Genomic DNA, 15,910 nt, shown 5'->3' on the forward strand with positions numbered 1-15,910 from the left:
AAAATGGAACAGAAGCTATCATTATTATATCTGGAATGGAGGCCTTTCTTGCACTAAGTTACATTGGATAATTTTGCTTTGTACCCAGACTTTCCTCTTTAGGGCTGGTTGTTGAGAAGGTTGTTGAGACACTTTCAGCTACAAAGTGTTCAGAGGAAATGAATTATCTGGATTTTTAGGATTCAGGCCCCAAAATGGGTTTGAGGCAGCACTGGTTGCTCTGATAGATGACATTTATTGGGCCTGGCTGGGAGGAGTGCACTATTTATAGGTCATATTTAATTTGTTGATGGCATTTGATTCCTTGGCCATGTATCCTACTGAGATATCTCTAGAAGTTGGGAATGGAGGCAGATTTTAAGTAGTTTAGCTTCTGCATTAGACAGAAGTTCTAGATAGTTGTTTCGGAAGAGTGGCCTACTCCTTGGGCAGTCCCTTATGGGCTCTCCCAAGTATCTATTTTTTCAACTCTGTTGTTTAACATCACTATGATACTTCTGGATAAGTACATTATCTCAGTTTGGGGTGACATATCACCAGTACATTAATGATACTCAGTTGTATAAGTTGAATTAAAAAGCTGTCAAGGTATTGATTGGCTGTACCCTGATGGCAGTGAGTATCTGGAGAAGATAAAACAAGCGGAGGTTGAACTCAAACAATACAAAATTGTTACTTGTTTGGAAGTCATGTAGTTCTTTGTTCCATTTTTAAGTCTGAATGGGAAGCCACTCCTGAAGAAGCAGCTTTGTGATGTTACTCCCAGCTATTGGTGGATGGGCAGGTGGAGGCTGTGATCAGGAGAACCTTTCTCCAGCTTTGCTTGGTGTGTCCATTGCAGCACTACCTGGAGCAGGAGTTTGTAATGGTAACTCATATCCTCATCACCTTTGCAGTGCACTCTGCATAGGGGAACATTTCAATATAAGCTACAACTGATACAGGATACAGCAACTCTTGTGCTGAAAAATAAACACTATCATATTAGAATCATATCTCCAAGTGTCTTCAGTATTGGTTTTGACCATTAAAGCCCTTAATGGCTTGGTTCCTAGATTCTTGTAGAACTGTTTTTTATGAGTAAAAATGTATGTATGGGAATGGCGTAATGGTTGGAATAATGGGATTCTGGCCAGAGTTACCTTATAGGGGATAAAAATTTAATGAATAATAAACGATATTTCAGTTATGTTTCCCTCCTAAGGATGTATTGTAGTAGCTCCATATCAAATACAATCAGGATAGATTCAAATTCCAAATGCCTGTTTGAAGCTAAGGTTGCCTTATATTGATTGGTTTTGTCTGAGCATCCAGAATATATGCTACTGAAAATTATTATATTAAAAATATAGCTAATTCAATGTATATTAGCTTAATTAAATTCATTTAATCATTTTCTCTCATTTAATCACTTTCAGCCATATATTTTGTCTTGTTACTAGATAGAAACAATGAATTCTTTAACAAATGAAGCAATGGCAATGCAGAAAGAAATAGATATTCGATGTCAGCACAAGATTACTGAAATGGTAGCACTTATGGAAAAACATAAGGTAAGCATAATCTTTTATTTACATATAAATGATAGTTAATACAATGCTGACCAATACCATGTGCTCCCATAAACCTTCACCGGTGCGGACCAGGCTCCCTATCTCATTTGTTTAAAAACATGTTAACAATATTCAAGTTCAAAACTGGTATTTTGAAGAAAAATCACCAATATCTAGCATCATATGTATTTATAGGAATTCCCTTGAGCCCCTGAAATTGGTAGGAAACATCTACAGAGATTATTTCACTTTCTAATAAATAAGTGATTTGTCCCGTGGCCACCATAACAGTTATTTTATAAGAACAGAAATAGTTTATCCGCCACCTGATTTTAGAATTTCCAATGTGTCCAAAATGTTTTGACCTTTAAAATAAGTTTTGTTCAATAAAAGATATATGTGGATGGATAACACTGCAAAAATTGAAAATTTTAAGTGCTCTTTTGCTGCATGTAGTGTAAAAATAAAGTAAATAGTGATATTGCCAGACAAATCATTATTTAGATATCCACTAATATAGAATATAGATATTAATTATAGAACTAATATCTTCATATTTATTATAAAATGCTCAAATATTGCAAAGAATTGGATTATAACCACTGAGGTCCCTTCTAATTTTGTAGTTGTATGATTCCAGTTTTTTTTTATCGAGAGTACAAGGTAATTTAACTGATCCTGTTTTTTGTTGATCTGCTAAATAAATTGTTGGTTGCTGCTTAGTGTCTGTTTTATCTGTCTTTCGTTTTCTTATATTCCATCAAACTGCTGTTCCTATGCACATATTCTTTGAAAATATCCCTATTAAACATATGGGTCTTATTTCCAAATCTTGAGATTGTATGTTTACAGGGCAGTTAAATGTCAAGTAATATAGCCAGTAGAACTATATGGCTTGTTCTTATTAGATAGGGAGAGGTGAAAATATTTCAGATCTCTGTCTTTCTTTTTCTCTCTACACCAACATCAATATAATCATACATGCATTCACACACCTACATGCTCCCCCTCATGCTAAGACGTTAGTGTAGCTGCTCTCTCATTTCATCTGCCAATGTGAGTCAAAAGTGCTCTTCTTTATTTTTGCTTATGTACAGATACCTGATAGTTGGTTTTCCACGTGTTTGATATTCCCATGTCCCAGCATGAAAAATGAGATGGAATATGTAGTTTCAGTAAGGTGGCCTCTGCCACCTAAACAATTTTAGCTATGAAGGCATACAGCTACTATCCAGAAATGTGATGGTACATTTGCAGTAAGGTTACTGCAGCAGAATATTCACCTCTGAAGGCTCCTTGTCCTTGAAACCTAGAATGTCCACACAGAAAGTATTCTGTTGGCATAAGAACACCTTTGCCCAATTTAAACATGCAACAGGCTGGTGGTTTCCATTATGAAAACATGTTTTCAACAAATGTTAAATGTGTCACCTTCAAACAACAACAACTAAACTGTAAATGAGCTTAAAGAGGAAACAAAAAGGAAATTTGTGGTCAGTAAGTTGAGTTAGTAAAGAGTCTGTATAACTGATGTCAAACTTTTAATCAAGCTGATTTATATTTGAATAGTCAAAATTCTATGACTTACAAAACTTTCAGAAAGAAGTCCTTTGTTTCCAATATGCTTTGATCAGTGATTAATAAAAATGGCCTTATGAAAAGAGCACTGTTCAGGATGAATAGAGCAGAAGAATAGCCTTGTCATTCCTTTTGCTCCACAGAAGGGTCTTACATGCATGTGCAGCACATTAATAGACATTACTTTTCTTGAAAAGAGACATCTGCTTGAGGCAGATTGATTTCAGTTCAGTACTTCTCACTGAAAAACAAAAGTGGTATAATCTCCATAGTAAAAGTTGCTGGTCAAGATAAATTGTTTTTTACTCATGATGTAATGTACTTAATTGAAATAATATACAGCGATTTCCCACTCCCTTAATAATTATATCCAAATGCCTTATTATTTTTAGTTCAGTTCTTAATGATATCTCACATTAGGAACATATTACCATGGAGAAAATGTATGAGGTCTCTAAGAGTTGATGATGATTTGATGGCACATAATCAGTATGGAATGTAATCCATTTTTAACTACTAAATATCTGTTCTGTACAGCACCAATATGATAAAACAGTGGATGAGAAAGATACAGAACTAGAGTTTCATAAGACAAAACTGCAAGAACTATCATCAGAAATAGAGTCTTTGGTAAGAATATCTTGTAAGTTATTTTCAGATGATGTAGGTGCTTCAACTTTCCATTTTTTTTCTGAAGTATTTGCATGGCCATACTGGTTACTACTTGGATGAAAGAACTCTCAAAAATTTCAGAGCAAAACTGCAAGTTTAAAAACTTCCTGGCAAAAGACAACAATAAATCACGTATTTTTGCTGTGAAAATTACAGTTAAATTAAAGTTTCAGTTAAACTTTGTTTCTTTTTAATAGTTCTTTTTTCTGCCATATTTACTCTTTACTGCTTTAAAAAAACTTATGAGTATTTCATAGGTTCTGTCCCAACTTTATTTCTCACATAATTGTTATTCTCAGAAAAATGAACTTTCTTGTAAGAAAAGTGAAGTTTTTTCTCTTCAGGAGCAACTTAAAAGAGAAATTAATGAGAAGGTATGTCTTCTGAACTTACAGTAAAGATACACTGCTGTTCAAATAATGGATTCTTAATGTTCTTCCATATAACTAGACACTAAAATATAAATCCTAATTTATTATATTAGAATGAAAGATGTCATCCAGCAATAATATGTATAAAATATCCATTTAATAAACCCGTATCTGATTTTTAATTACAAGTTAATAAACTCATTATATAACTGAAGGAAAATGTTAAGAAGTAAATACATTTTATTACTTTTAATAAAAAATAAAACATGTTTGAGTGGTCTTCGGTGCTCTCTGAGCTTGGTTGTTTTCTTGAAGATGTTTCATTACTGAAACTAGGTAATATCACCAATACATTGATGATGTTATCTAGTTTGGGTAATGAAACATCTGCAAGAAAATAACCAAGTTCAGAGACCACCACCCATTATTTCAACCCTGAGCTACAAATATTCTCCTTTATTGATAAAACACGTTTTAACAGTACTTTTTAACATGGTTACTAAACCAAACATTATTAAATATATTATGAAGCATACTGTATTCAGGACTACATGTTTTATGGAATAACTTTACTACATTTTAGATAAATGTAGCATCTTCATTGAAATTATAGTAAAAGTGGAATTTGTATAGTGGTTTGCCCTATTTGTCAATCATGAAGCAACTTTTATGATTTTTAAAATATATTTTAAATAGGAAGAAGAATAAAAAACAGATTAAAGGCTAAGACTTAAAGTGTTAGCAAATTTTGAAAAATCTGAAGTGGACAGCATTCACCAACTATTTTAAATAAATTATACAATATAATCAATAACTTGGAGCAATGATTGAGTCAAGGCAAGCTGGCTTAGTTTTACTAATTTTACACAATTAGGTATGCTGATGGTTACCAGCGTATCCATTCAACTGAATTAGAAAATTAATATGGCTTATTTATCAATTTTCATTTGCTAAATTTTCAGCTGAGAGTAGGTGTTAAGGTCCCTTCTGAAGTTAAATGACTTCTTAATCAAAACACGTTACATTTTTATGGAAAAAATCCTTTTACTTGATTTGTTTTTTGTTTTTTTTTTTACGTTCAGGAAAACCTAGCCAGAGAAGCAAATCAGGTAAGGAGAGCATGCAGATCATGGCTTTAGAATTCTTTCCAACTCCTTCATAATAGTATTGTTCAAGATCATGTGGCCAGGAGGGAGGAGGGGGGCTGAGAGCATTTAGGATTTTTTTTTCTGATTTCGCTGCTACCTGATCTGGCTCATTTTTTAAACTTAATATAACTTTGCTGACTTCTTCCCTCCAAATCAAATTTAGTCTTGATCTGTTCAGCTTTCAAAGTATGATCATGCTGATCATTCAGTTTTCAGACACAGGCCTACTGATAGACAGGTAAAGTCCAGAGTCCCTTAAGGTAATTTCTTTCCCACATTCTGTTTGGCTGGAAAAAAATAAAAAACATAAAATTGAATGATTAACTTTCTTTATCAGAATTTTTTATACTCCTAAAGTAATTTTATCTTATAAATTAGATTAATTCAAGTTAGTTGAATTTATGGTTTCTTTTTATTATTTTGTACTGTTCTTACTATATTTAATTTTAGAAACTACAGGCATCACTTGTAGAAATTCCTAAAGCCACTAATTCAGACCCTCAGTCAGTTAACTCCCAAAAGAACATATATCAACATTTTATACCTGTTAATGAGAACATAGAATATACAGAGAAGTCTTCATGGACACCTGCCAAGGTTTGTTTCTTAACAAATTATTTTGTTTCCTTTTCATTTATTTTAGATTTACAAAGACAGTGTGAAGATGGTTTTCAAATATTAACCATTTAATATTTAGAGAAAATGTTTTAATTTTTTTAAAATTTTTATTAATTCAAGCCTTTTTGGTACATTAGAACCATTAAGGCACCAGATTAGGAATCAGGAGATTATAAATTCTACTTCCGCTTTAGGCACAAAGCTAACTGAGTAACTTTGGAACTGTAACTCTTGCCTTAGAAAAGAGATAGCGGCAAACCATTTCAAAAAATATTTCTAAGAAAACACAAAAGGACAAAAGAAAAGCAACAAGAAAACGAAATAAAAATGGGGTGGAATAAAATACTTACATATGAATATATACATATAAATATAACCTCTAACTTATAAATGTTATCATTTTTTAAAGAAAAGTAGTAGTATTGCAGTTGCATAAACATTACACTGAAATGATGTTTCAAGTGCAAATTCAAGAAAATGAGATTTAATACAGCGATGAAGAAAAACAAAAATTAAAAATCAATTTTAAAAACAAAAAAAACCATAACGTATTTGCAAGAAAAGGCATTTAAGCAGCCCCTCTCCCTTTTGTTATTTTCTCTTTTCCATCAGTATTAATGGGTACATATTTTTAAATTATTTTTAAACATCTGCAATTATTACTTATTTATTTAGATTCTTTTAATTATGTTTAGATAGTTTTCTTCTTTTCCCCCCCAAAAATTTCCATCTTAATTTGCCTTGTGTTATATATTGTATATAAGGATGCCATTCTTGCTTAAATGTGGTTAGACTTCTGTTATGAATATATACAGTCAATCTTTCCATTGTCACATTTTCTCTGATTTCTCTTTCAAATCTTGTATTGTCAGCAAGGTTTGTTTTCTTTTGCAATATTGTGTGGGCTGGATTCTTGTCGCTGTTGGCATATATCTTAATAAGCTGTGGTACTTTTTCATTTTGCTCTCTAGGATCAATATTTGTGGTTTCCACTAAAAATTTATTTTCAGAATTTTCTAAAGGCTTTGGTATGTTTTTTTCCCCAAAACTTTTGAGTCTTTTTGCATGAATATATATATGGCAAAAAGTTACATTTCTAATATTTATTGTGTGATCTATCTATTTTGGTAATTATTGCAAGAATTATATACCATTTACAGAACATTTTATACCAATTTTCTCTCCTGTGTGGCTTGGTGTAAATTTTACTATTTTTTTCCATAGTTCCACTATCATTTCTTTTAAAATTTACATTCATTTTATCATGCAATTTTTAATTTGTTTTCTCTTCATATGTTTTGTATCATGTTGGCATAAGTAACCATCTCTTTCTTATCTTAATTATCCTTGAGATAAAAATGTTTGAAGATGATGATGATGCTAGTGGTAAAATTGTTGGACTTTCAAGAAATTTCAATTTTTTAAAGAATTTTACTAAATTTCATAAATAGAGATAAAATACAAAATTGTGACCAAATAGGAAAGATGGGAATTGAATAGCAAGGACAGGTTTAAAAAGTAAAATTAAAAAACAAACACCAAAAATAACAAAAAAGGATTCCTTCCAACTGTCTTCAATACAGATACAGTTATACAATTAAATACACTCTTGTTTTAGTTTAACCAAAGAAAACATTCAAAACTGAAAATATAAAGGTATACATACTAAACAATCACTTAATAATTGCAATAGTATATAATATCATAATCTCTTAATCTGAATTAAATATATAGCCCATACATATATCATATTATGAATTCCAAAAATAACCATATTACTAGATTACTAATTAAATACTATCTGTGTGTTTAATTAGTATAATTAAAGTTTTAATTATACTAATTAAATAGTATAATTTAATACTAATTAAATTAGAAATTAAAAACTAATTTAAATACTAAATAAACACACATACACACATACATACATGCATGCATAAATTGTATAGTGTAATGTAATATAACCCTAAGTACTCCTCAAAAGTTTACAGCAGAGGTGTCAAACTGGTGGCCTGCAAGTCCGTTGCATCATACAGAGACTGTGCCCACCCCAGCTATTGCAATGCAAAAAAAGTCACGATACATTGCGACACGTCATGTGAAGCAGCAAGTTTGACACCTGTGGTTTACAGGAATAGTAATGTACATATTTGAATTTTTTTCACTGGGGGGGGCAGTCTTACTGGGAGCATTATTACTTTGATTCATTAGGATGTTCCATACCCTCTCCCTAGAGTTCAAGTCCTCAGTATATGCACAAACGAAAATGTTAATGTGCTATTACCTTGTGGAATTGTTTCAGATGCCTTCCCTCATAAACTGTAAGAAATTGCATCAAGTGAGACATTTAACATTATGTTGCTTAAAACATTTTAAGAACCCCTTATGGTTTAGCTGTTTAAAAGCTATCATAGCTTGTTTCTAATATTTTATTTTTCATAGACATATACTGTAAAGACACCACCAAAATCTAAACTGCTAAGAGAAAGCACCAATTTAGTTTCAGAAGGAAGAAAAAAGAAAAGAAAAGTTATTTTGGAATTGGATTCTCGGTCAGACAGCTCTGACAATACTGACCTCCTGGTATTAATTTAAAAATTACTCTTGCTTTTTATTGAAATGGCTGGAAACATGTACAAAAAGTAGAATTATTTTATTAATTTAAATAATAATATTTAATGTAAGTTAAATAGCTTCAACTGTTTCAGTTATTCATGATTTTGAAATTGTTTTTAGAGCAAGAGCAGGGCATTCATCAGGGCTTGATTAAAAAATTATGAAAAGGAAGTTATAAATGAAGTGAAAATATTTTTAAATTGTAAGGTTACAGGTGTAGATGATATGACTGGAAAAATGTAAATATATAAGATGGTTGTCTGGGCAAGAGAATCTTTTATTGACTCTCAATATTGCCAACATAGTAAGGAAGACTAAGAGATACAAGCAACTTGCTTCAGAGATTCCATAGTAGCTTCTTTGCTTCTGGTTTGTTAAATTTTTCCCATTGATGGATTCACTTTATTGTAATTTTTTTTGCAAGCCCTATTGCACTCTTTGAGAAGGGGGTGTTGCATTATCAATAGAATAGGGAAATATGATGAACACAAGAAATGTAAGATCAAAACAAGGAAATAACGTAGAAAGAGCTTGGACTTGCAGAATAATTCCAAAGATGAACAACAACTTAAACTAGAAGACTTGCTATAGTGCAACAAGATAAGTGAGTTCAATTTAAATTTTTATGCCTCTCTTAATAATCTGCAGTATTATTCAGGGAAAGTGAAGAACTTGTATCTCTTGAGGATGGGATACAATTAGAAAATGGGGAGGATGTGAATATGTGAGAGTTGAAGTTTCTTGCACTGGTGTTGATATTGATTTGATGTACCATGTGAATAAGAAATACAGTACACAACCTCTCAAGGAAAGTGGGCTGGCAATATAGAGATGAAAAAGATTGGAAAAACAAATCATTTTGAAACTGTTATTATCATGACCTGGGTAGAAACTTTCCCCCTCCAGACAAAATTATGGTGCAAATTATTACAAGTGAGATGAATGGGAGCAGATAAAATTCTTTTCACCCAACTTCTTTGACGACAGATTAACCAAAGTGACCTAATGGACAATTAGTGGTTCTAATCTATTCTGGATATAAAACAAATATAACATTTAAATGCTTGCAGGAAAGATGGATATTTGGGGTGTGGGAGTTGGCAAGGGGAAAAAGGTTTTAAATTATTCCAGTACAGATTTTAAACTATATTGATATTCATCCTCTGCTAAAGGGGCAGTTTGAGGTAGAGGGAAACAACGGCAATTGGAAAAGAGCACCAAATATATTACTTTCCAAAGAAGATAAGCTGGTATGAAGACTCAGATTCAAGGTCAGACTTGACTAACTAAGCATGAATCCCTGGAACAAATAAGGGAAGGACATCCAGACTGGAGATGAGAAGAAAGGGAGAAAAATATTTCCAATCCAACCTTTATCAACCTGTTCTTACCTGAACCAAAATAAATCTTTTATTTATTGGAAATAGTAAAGGGCTCATTAACAACAGCTGCCATTTCCAATTAATCATTGAAAACTTTAATCCCAATAAATTATAAAAAGTGGCACATTAACTACTTAACTAAAGGTCAGTGAGAAAATAGATCAGAAGACAAAATCAGGTTAATAAGGGAATTAAAAGGATTTAGCTCTTAATTGGTAGCTATAGACGGAAAGTAAGCAAGTATAATAGAAACTTTCCCAAAGGAAAAAAGTGAGTCAGTAGACACAAACAGGTGATACTGAGTTCATTCTTAAAGATCTTAACTATTGTGTATCAAAGAAATATTGAAGGCTATAATTGAAAATCTGTGGGGGAAAGTGCTGCTTAAGTAGAAGAGAAATAAATACCATATTATACATGGATGATGTAGCCATTTATTTTAGAACATCTACTGAATGAAAAATAACTCTTAAAGGCCTGGTTCTGTAAAAAGAAATTGGATATTAATCACAAACTATTAAAATTACATTTTTGCCAGAAAACCTAAACACATATCTGGTGAATAGATGGGCATCTAAGTATCTGGCAATGGCATTTTATTCTGGTAGTAAGAAAACATATATAATATATTCTTTCCAACATGCATAGAGAACTGCAACTGTCAATCTTCAATTCTTGAAATATACATGTAGTAATTATATTCCAGCTGCCTTTAAGACATTTCAAGTAAAAAAGATATTTTAGGTCCCTGATTGATAAATTTTTAAGCTCAGAGATTCAGATGTGAAGATATGTTCCTAAAACAATTTTATGTCTTCATGCAGACATGATGAAAACACAGGCAAGAATATGGTTATTTTAAGTTCAGACTTGAATCTGTGACCTCAAAAATACTAATTAAAGTCATCCTATTTACCTGTGCAATTAGCCCATTTCATCCTTGATCGTGGTTTACAATTTACATGGAATATAACATTAATGTTGAAAATTAACACTCTTAGGCTTTCTCCTGTTAACCTTTTTCTGATATGGAAAAGTTTGTACAATGGTGTAATAATGATTATGAACACCAGGCAGCCATTAGTATGCCTAATTTTTTCCTGAAAATTGGAAAAATTTAATAATACCAGCAGTATATTCCAGCAGTTAGAAGCTTCGAAGTATAGAAAGCTTTTCCATTGCTGTGTTTAAAATATTTTCCTTCCACAATTGCAGAGAAGAAATACAGAAAAATTCTGTATATGAAATAGTGATGCCTTTGTAAAATAAGTGAATTGGGACCATTGAGCATGCCCTTTTTCAACTGCCTGCTATATAGAAATTTGTGTATTAATTTGATCTTTCTGATATTGTCAAGATTAGCAGAGCACAAATGCTATTATAATGAATTATAATGCCCCAGTAACATGTAAAGTTGTTTCCTTTTATGTTGCAGTTTACAAACTTTCCAGAAACTGATTAGGAATAAAAATTTTGTAAGCTATGAAATAATGTTTGATATTTTATAAATTAAAGCTAACTTAATACTAAATATCTGATTACTTTTAGATATAGACTAAGTATAACCATCATTACTGTCTATGTAGTTCAGTGTTCTTTTTTCTATAGGTGGCTAACAAAATACATGTAGCCTTGGAATCCCTCCAGCAGAGAGTAACTAACAAAAATTCTCAAAATTTGGAAATAATTTTTCCAGATTTGTAAAATAAATGGTTATTTCACACATATATGTATTATTATTATTACATTTATTTGCTGTCTATCTTGCCATGGGGCTACTCTAGATGGCTCACAATCATAAAAAACTAAAAAGTTTAAACAAAGCAAAAGTAAAATATCCAAGGAAAAAGAAAACAAAGAAAATACATCAATATGATTAGTAAAAAAGTATGTGCAAGTGGGGAGCAGAAAACAGGGGAGGGGAGGTGGCATCTGCTACCAATGTAGCAGCCACCAGTTGAACTCCCCTTTGGGTCCATAGGCCAACTTGCAGAGCCAGGTCTTTAGGCTCTTACGGAATGATAGGAGATTGGGGGCAGGTCTTACCCTGGTGAGTAGGATGTTCCAAAGAGTGGATGCTGCGGCAGAGAAGGCTCTTCTGGAAGACAGTAGTGTTCTTTGACTGACGGAATCCACAGTAGACCTTCTCTGCTGGCCTGGGTAGGACAGGCTAGACTTAGCAGGACAGTACAATTCATATGTATCCTCCCCATACAAGTTTTTATATTTGGTTATCTAGAAAGTATTCAGATAAATTGTCAAACTGTAATGTATTAGGATTATATGAAGCAGGTGTCTTCCATTAATGTCCATTCAAGCCCAGAACCTCAGGAATGGCTTTGCCATAGGGAGCAAATATGCCTCCTAAAATGCTATACATGGCTCTGTTTCTTGTAGGATGCATTGGATTCTTCACTTGGAAATTATTTTTCCAATATCTAAGGATGTCATTCACAATCATTGAATTAAGTGAAATGAAATCTGTGTTTATGTAAAATAAAAGGATGGTCAACTGGGCATATTTTTTATTCTTCAGTGCTGTAGGATTCCAGTTAATGAATTGATATTTGATACTATCACTATGATACTATCAAAATTCCCAATTAATTTATCTGGAGGTCATTCCAAACTTTCTGTAAGCATTCAGTGTTTTCCTCCAGAATACACCTACATTGTATTTGTTCTTGATTTAATGGTATTTGTTTACTTTTCTCATTTATAAATGCCATATCTAATTAGTCTGCTGAAACTTTATTAACTGATTCCATAGAAATATTGTTTAGAGAACTGCATTATACTGTTATGTTTATCAACTGTCTGAATTATACTGTATATTCTAGGAATATTGGAATATGATTAGGTTATTTTTGATTAGAGATTTGGGGGACTTATTCATTGTAATATATATTTCATGTCCACATTTTTATTTACTATACACAGAAGCCCTACATTACATGTGAAAGCAAAAAAAATTAAGAGTTCTTTTTCCCCCACCATTGACTAATACATTCTTGTCCTATAATGTACGGAAGCAGTGAGGGCAATGAAGATTACATGGAGGAGATGGCAAAGAGTAGATCTCCTTTCCTACTATGAATTTAGATCACCTTTTTTGTGAACTGAGAGAGAAAAGAGAAAGAATAGTACATTTTAGTGGCTAATACAACACCCTAAATGAGATATAATTTAGTTTTTGTAGGATCTAATGAAATAGGAAAGAAGAGATTCAGTAGATGAAAATATTTACTTTTAACAATTATTTCCCCCCCAAGAGTATTGTAACAGAACAAGAAATGTTTAAAAAGCTGAATAAAGATTACTCAGAATCTTCTCATCTATACGTCCGGACACCAAAGCAGGTATTAGTAATTCCCTGGAAGCCAAATTTGACTTCAGAATGACTACTTACCAAATACTAAGTCAAGCATTTTATTTATAGATTCAAGCTCCATCTATTCTGAAAACTCCAGGATCTTCGATGAAACTTGCCACTGTAAGAAAGATGCGAGAGGCAGGATGGACTGCAATCTCCAAAATCGACAGAAGAAAAAAAATGAAAGAAGCTGGAAAGCTCTTTACTTAAACCAAATCTTTTTTCTTTTTAGAAGAATTAATTGTTCAGTTAACTAATATATTTAAATTCAATGTTATTTTTCTATTCGTATTGTGTGGGCACATAGATTGACATGCCCTTTGAAGCTGTTTTGCTAAGTGTATCCCAATATCTAATCCCAATACCAATACCAGGTGTAGCATGGGCTAGCATGTTGAAGAGGCCACTGCTGTGTCTGCATTGTTTTGCAACATATTTCTAATGATATTTACAGTGAAGCCCATCTCATTGCCTGCATTGAAATGAAATACTCTGATGATCAGAGTCGATATAGCTCTGCAAAGGAGCTCCACTTCACACATGTCTACTTTTTACATTTTGTTTCAATAACTTGTTTTTACAGTAATTTATCCCAATTCTTTTGAAAATACTTTATATGTTGAACAAATCTCTTAAAAGTTTATCTTATAGAGCAACCCATTTCTTGTAGATACAGTTGTATATCAGAAGTATACACATCCCTCCCTTAAGGATTTGACCTGTGAGTAAGTAAGAACAATTATTAGTAAGCAGAATAGCCTATACTTTCTCAGTAGAAAAGCGAAGCAAGATTTCTTCCCTTAACCCTTTGTTAGTCTTCCCATGTTTTCTATAGGTTGAAGTTAATGTAACAAATAAGAATGTTGTCATTATTATTATTGAAAATATAGTTTAAAAAATATAAATGTTTATGTTATTTACCTAAGTGTACAATACTACCAATGAAACAAGCTCAAGTTTTTCGAAGTGGGAAGCAAAATATTATTAACTGTTATTGGAAATACATTGTGGTAATAAAATTATTTTATTTTCTCATACTGAGTTAAGTCATATTCCTAATTGGCACAAGGATTTAGCCACATCCAAAAACACAATCCTTTATAGCCTTCCTAATGATCCTGAATGTTTTCATAAATTGGGATTAATATCCAAGTGGTTTTTTTTCCAGGAAAAAAATTGTCCAGGTTATTTTAAAGTATAAATGATAATTTTGAATCATCTTCATGCCACCTCATGCTAAGATTAAATTAAATTTGAATTTTGATAATTTTCATCATCTTCATGCTACCTCATGCTAAGATTAAATTAAATTTTTGATGCATTTTCATTGTCAACACATAATTTGGGGAGTTATCTCATTGTTTTGGACAAGTAAAAGCATTTTGATACTACAAATATGTCTTCTGAAGCAGCATAAATGTTCATTGTAAAAGATTTAAGCAAATTATACCATTGGGAAAATAGTATAGATACAAATAAGCAAGAATTACAGACTTTATTCAGTAAAGTATTTTAAATCCAGAATATCCAAAGTGAATAATCAATATTCATGCTAGATTACAAGAAGTCAAGTGTGGTCAAAACAATAAATACGTTACTGTAAAAAGAAACTTTTATTTGAATCCAGCTGTTGCCCATGTTTTCTACTCCCAGTACAACACCTAAATTCATCCTGGGGTTTTCCAAAGGTCAGGTAGCCAATACTCCATATGTTTTAAAATGAAAATATAAATGTGTTTGGTACATGAGATTAGTATCAAATGTTACAGGAGCATCTTAATGAAGCAAAGATGAAGAATGTTAGCAAAGGAAAGGAACATACATTTGAACTGTGATCAGGGTTAAAACAAATATTACAGTCTGGACTTTTTGCTGAAACTGGACAGAAATAGTAATCATGTTTGGATTTGTGGATGGATAAAGTTCAAGATACAGGAAGAAGTGATTTCTATAATGTAATATCAAGTTGTACTTGTGTGGAAGTAATTTCTTTAATTTTTTTTCTTTTCCCCCTTTTTTCTGCACTTTTAATCTCTATTCTGCCTCTTTTTGATTTCAGTTTGTTTTACTTTTTACTATTAAAATCTTTAATAACTATTTTTAAAAAAAGAGAAAATCAATACATTAAAATACTGATAATAAAATCATTCTTTAACCAAAATGAATATTTGATTTAAAATACATTTAACTAGTTCAATGAAGGCATTGTAATGTATATAATCAATTATGATGTCTTCCTTTTCTCTATTAAGAATATAAAGACAACCTTAGAATTCTGTGCTCTATAAAATTGGCAAACAGGTCTTCCTACTGCATTGAAGTAATAGGTCAGTGCTACTTAATTTAAAAATTCAACAAATTGCCTCAATCTTTAGAACAAATGTGGAAATTTTTTTCAGTCTAAATGTTAAAGCTAGTTTACATATGATATTGTTTAAAATGCATATTTTGATCTTTTATATTTTCATATATATTGTCTTTGCACTGTGCCTGTATGGTGAGTCTGAAAGCTTGTCTTGGATGCCTGGATGTTCACACCTTGGTCCCATCCCCTGCTTTGAGTTAGTGGCTTGGTAGTTTTCACTGCCACTATCTAACT

General features: G+C 31.9%; 1 protein-coding gene across 1 annotated transcript in view; it reads left to right on the forward strand.

Annotated features, from left to right (window-relative positions):
• The window catches only part of SYCP1 (synaptonemal complex protein 1), a 48,299-nt gene extending 39,764 nt beyond the window's left edge, over positions 1-8,535 (forward strand). The window contains exons 20-25 of the mRNA XM_029283366.1: positions 1,443-1,553; positions 3,669-3,761; positions 4,103-4,177; positions 5,257-5,283; positions 5,773-5,919; positions 8,383-8,535. Of these exons, the coding sequence (XP_029139199.1) occupies positions 1,443-1,553; positions 3,669-3,761; positions 4,103-4,177; positions 5,257-5,283; positions 5,773-5,919; positions 8,383-8,535 (606 nt within the window). The remainder of the gene's footprint in view (positions 1-1,442; positions 1,554-3,668; positions 3,762-4,102; positions 4,178-5,256; positions 5,284-5,772; positions 5,920-8,382) is intronic.
• Positions 8,536-15,910: the final 7,375 nt, after the last annotated feature.

This window comes from Protobothrops mucrosquamatus, unplaced genomic scaffold (assembly GCF_001527695.2).
Source record: "Protobothrops mucrosquamatus isolate PMUCROS unplaced genomic scaffold, P.Mucros_1.0 scaffold65, whole genome shotgun sequence".
NCBI classification, from domain to species: domain Eukaryota; kingdom Metazoa; phylum Chordata; class Lepidosauria; order Squamata; family Viperidae; genus Protobothrops; species Protobothrops mucrosquamatus.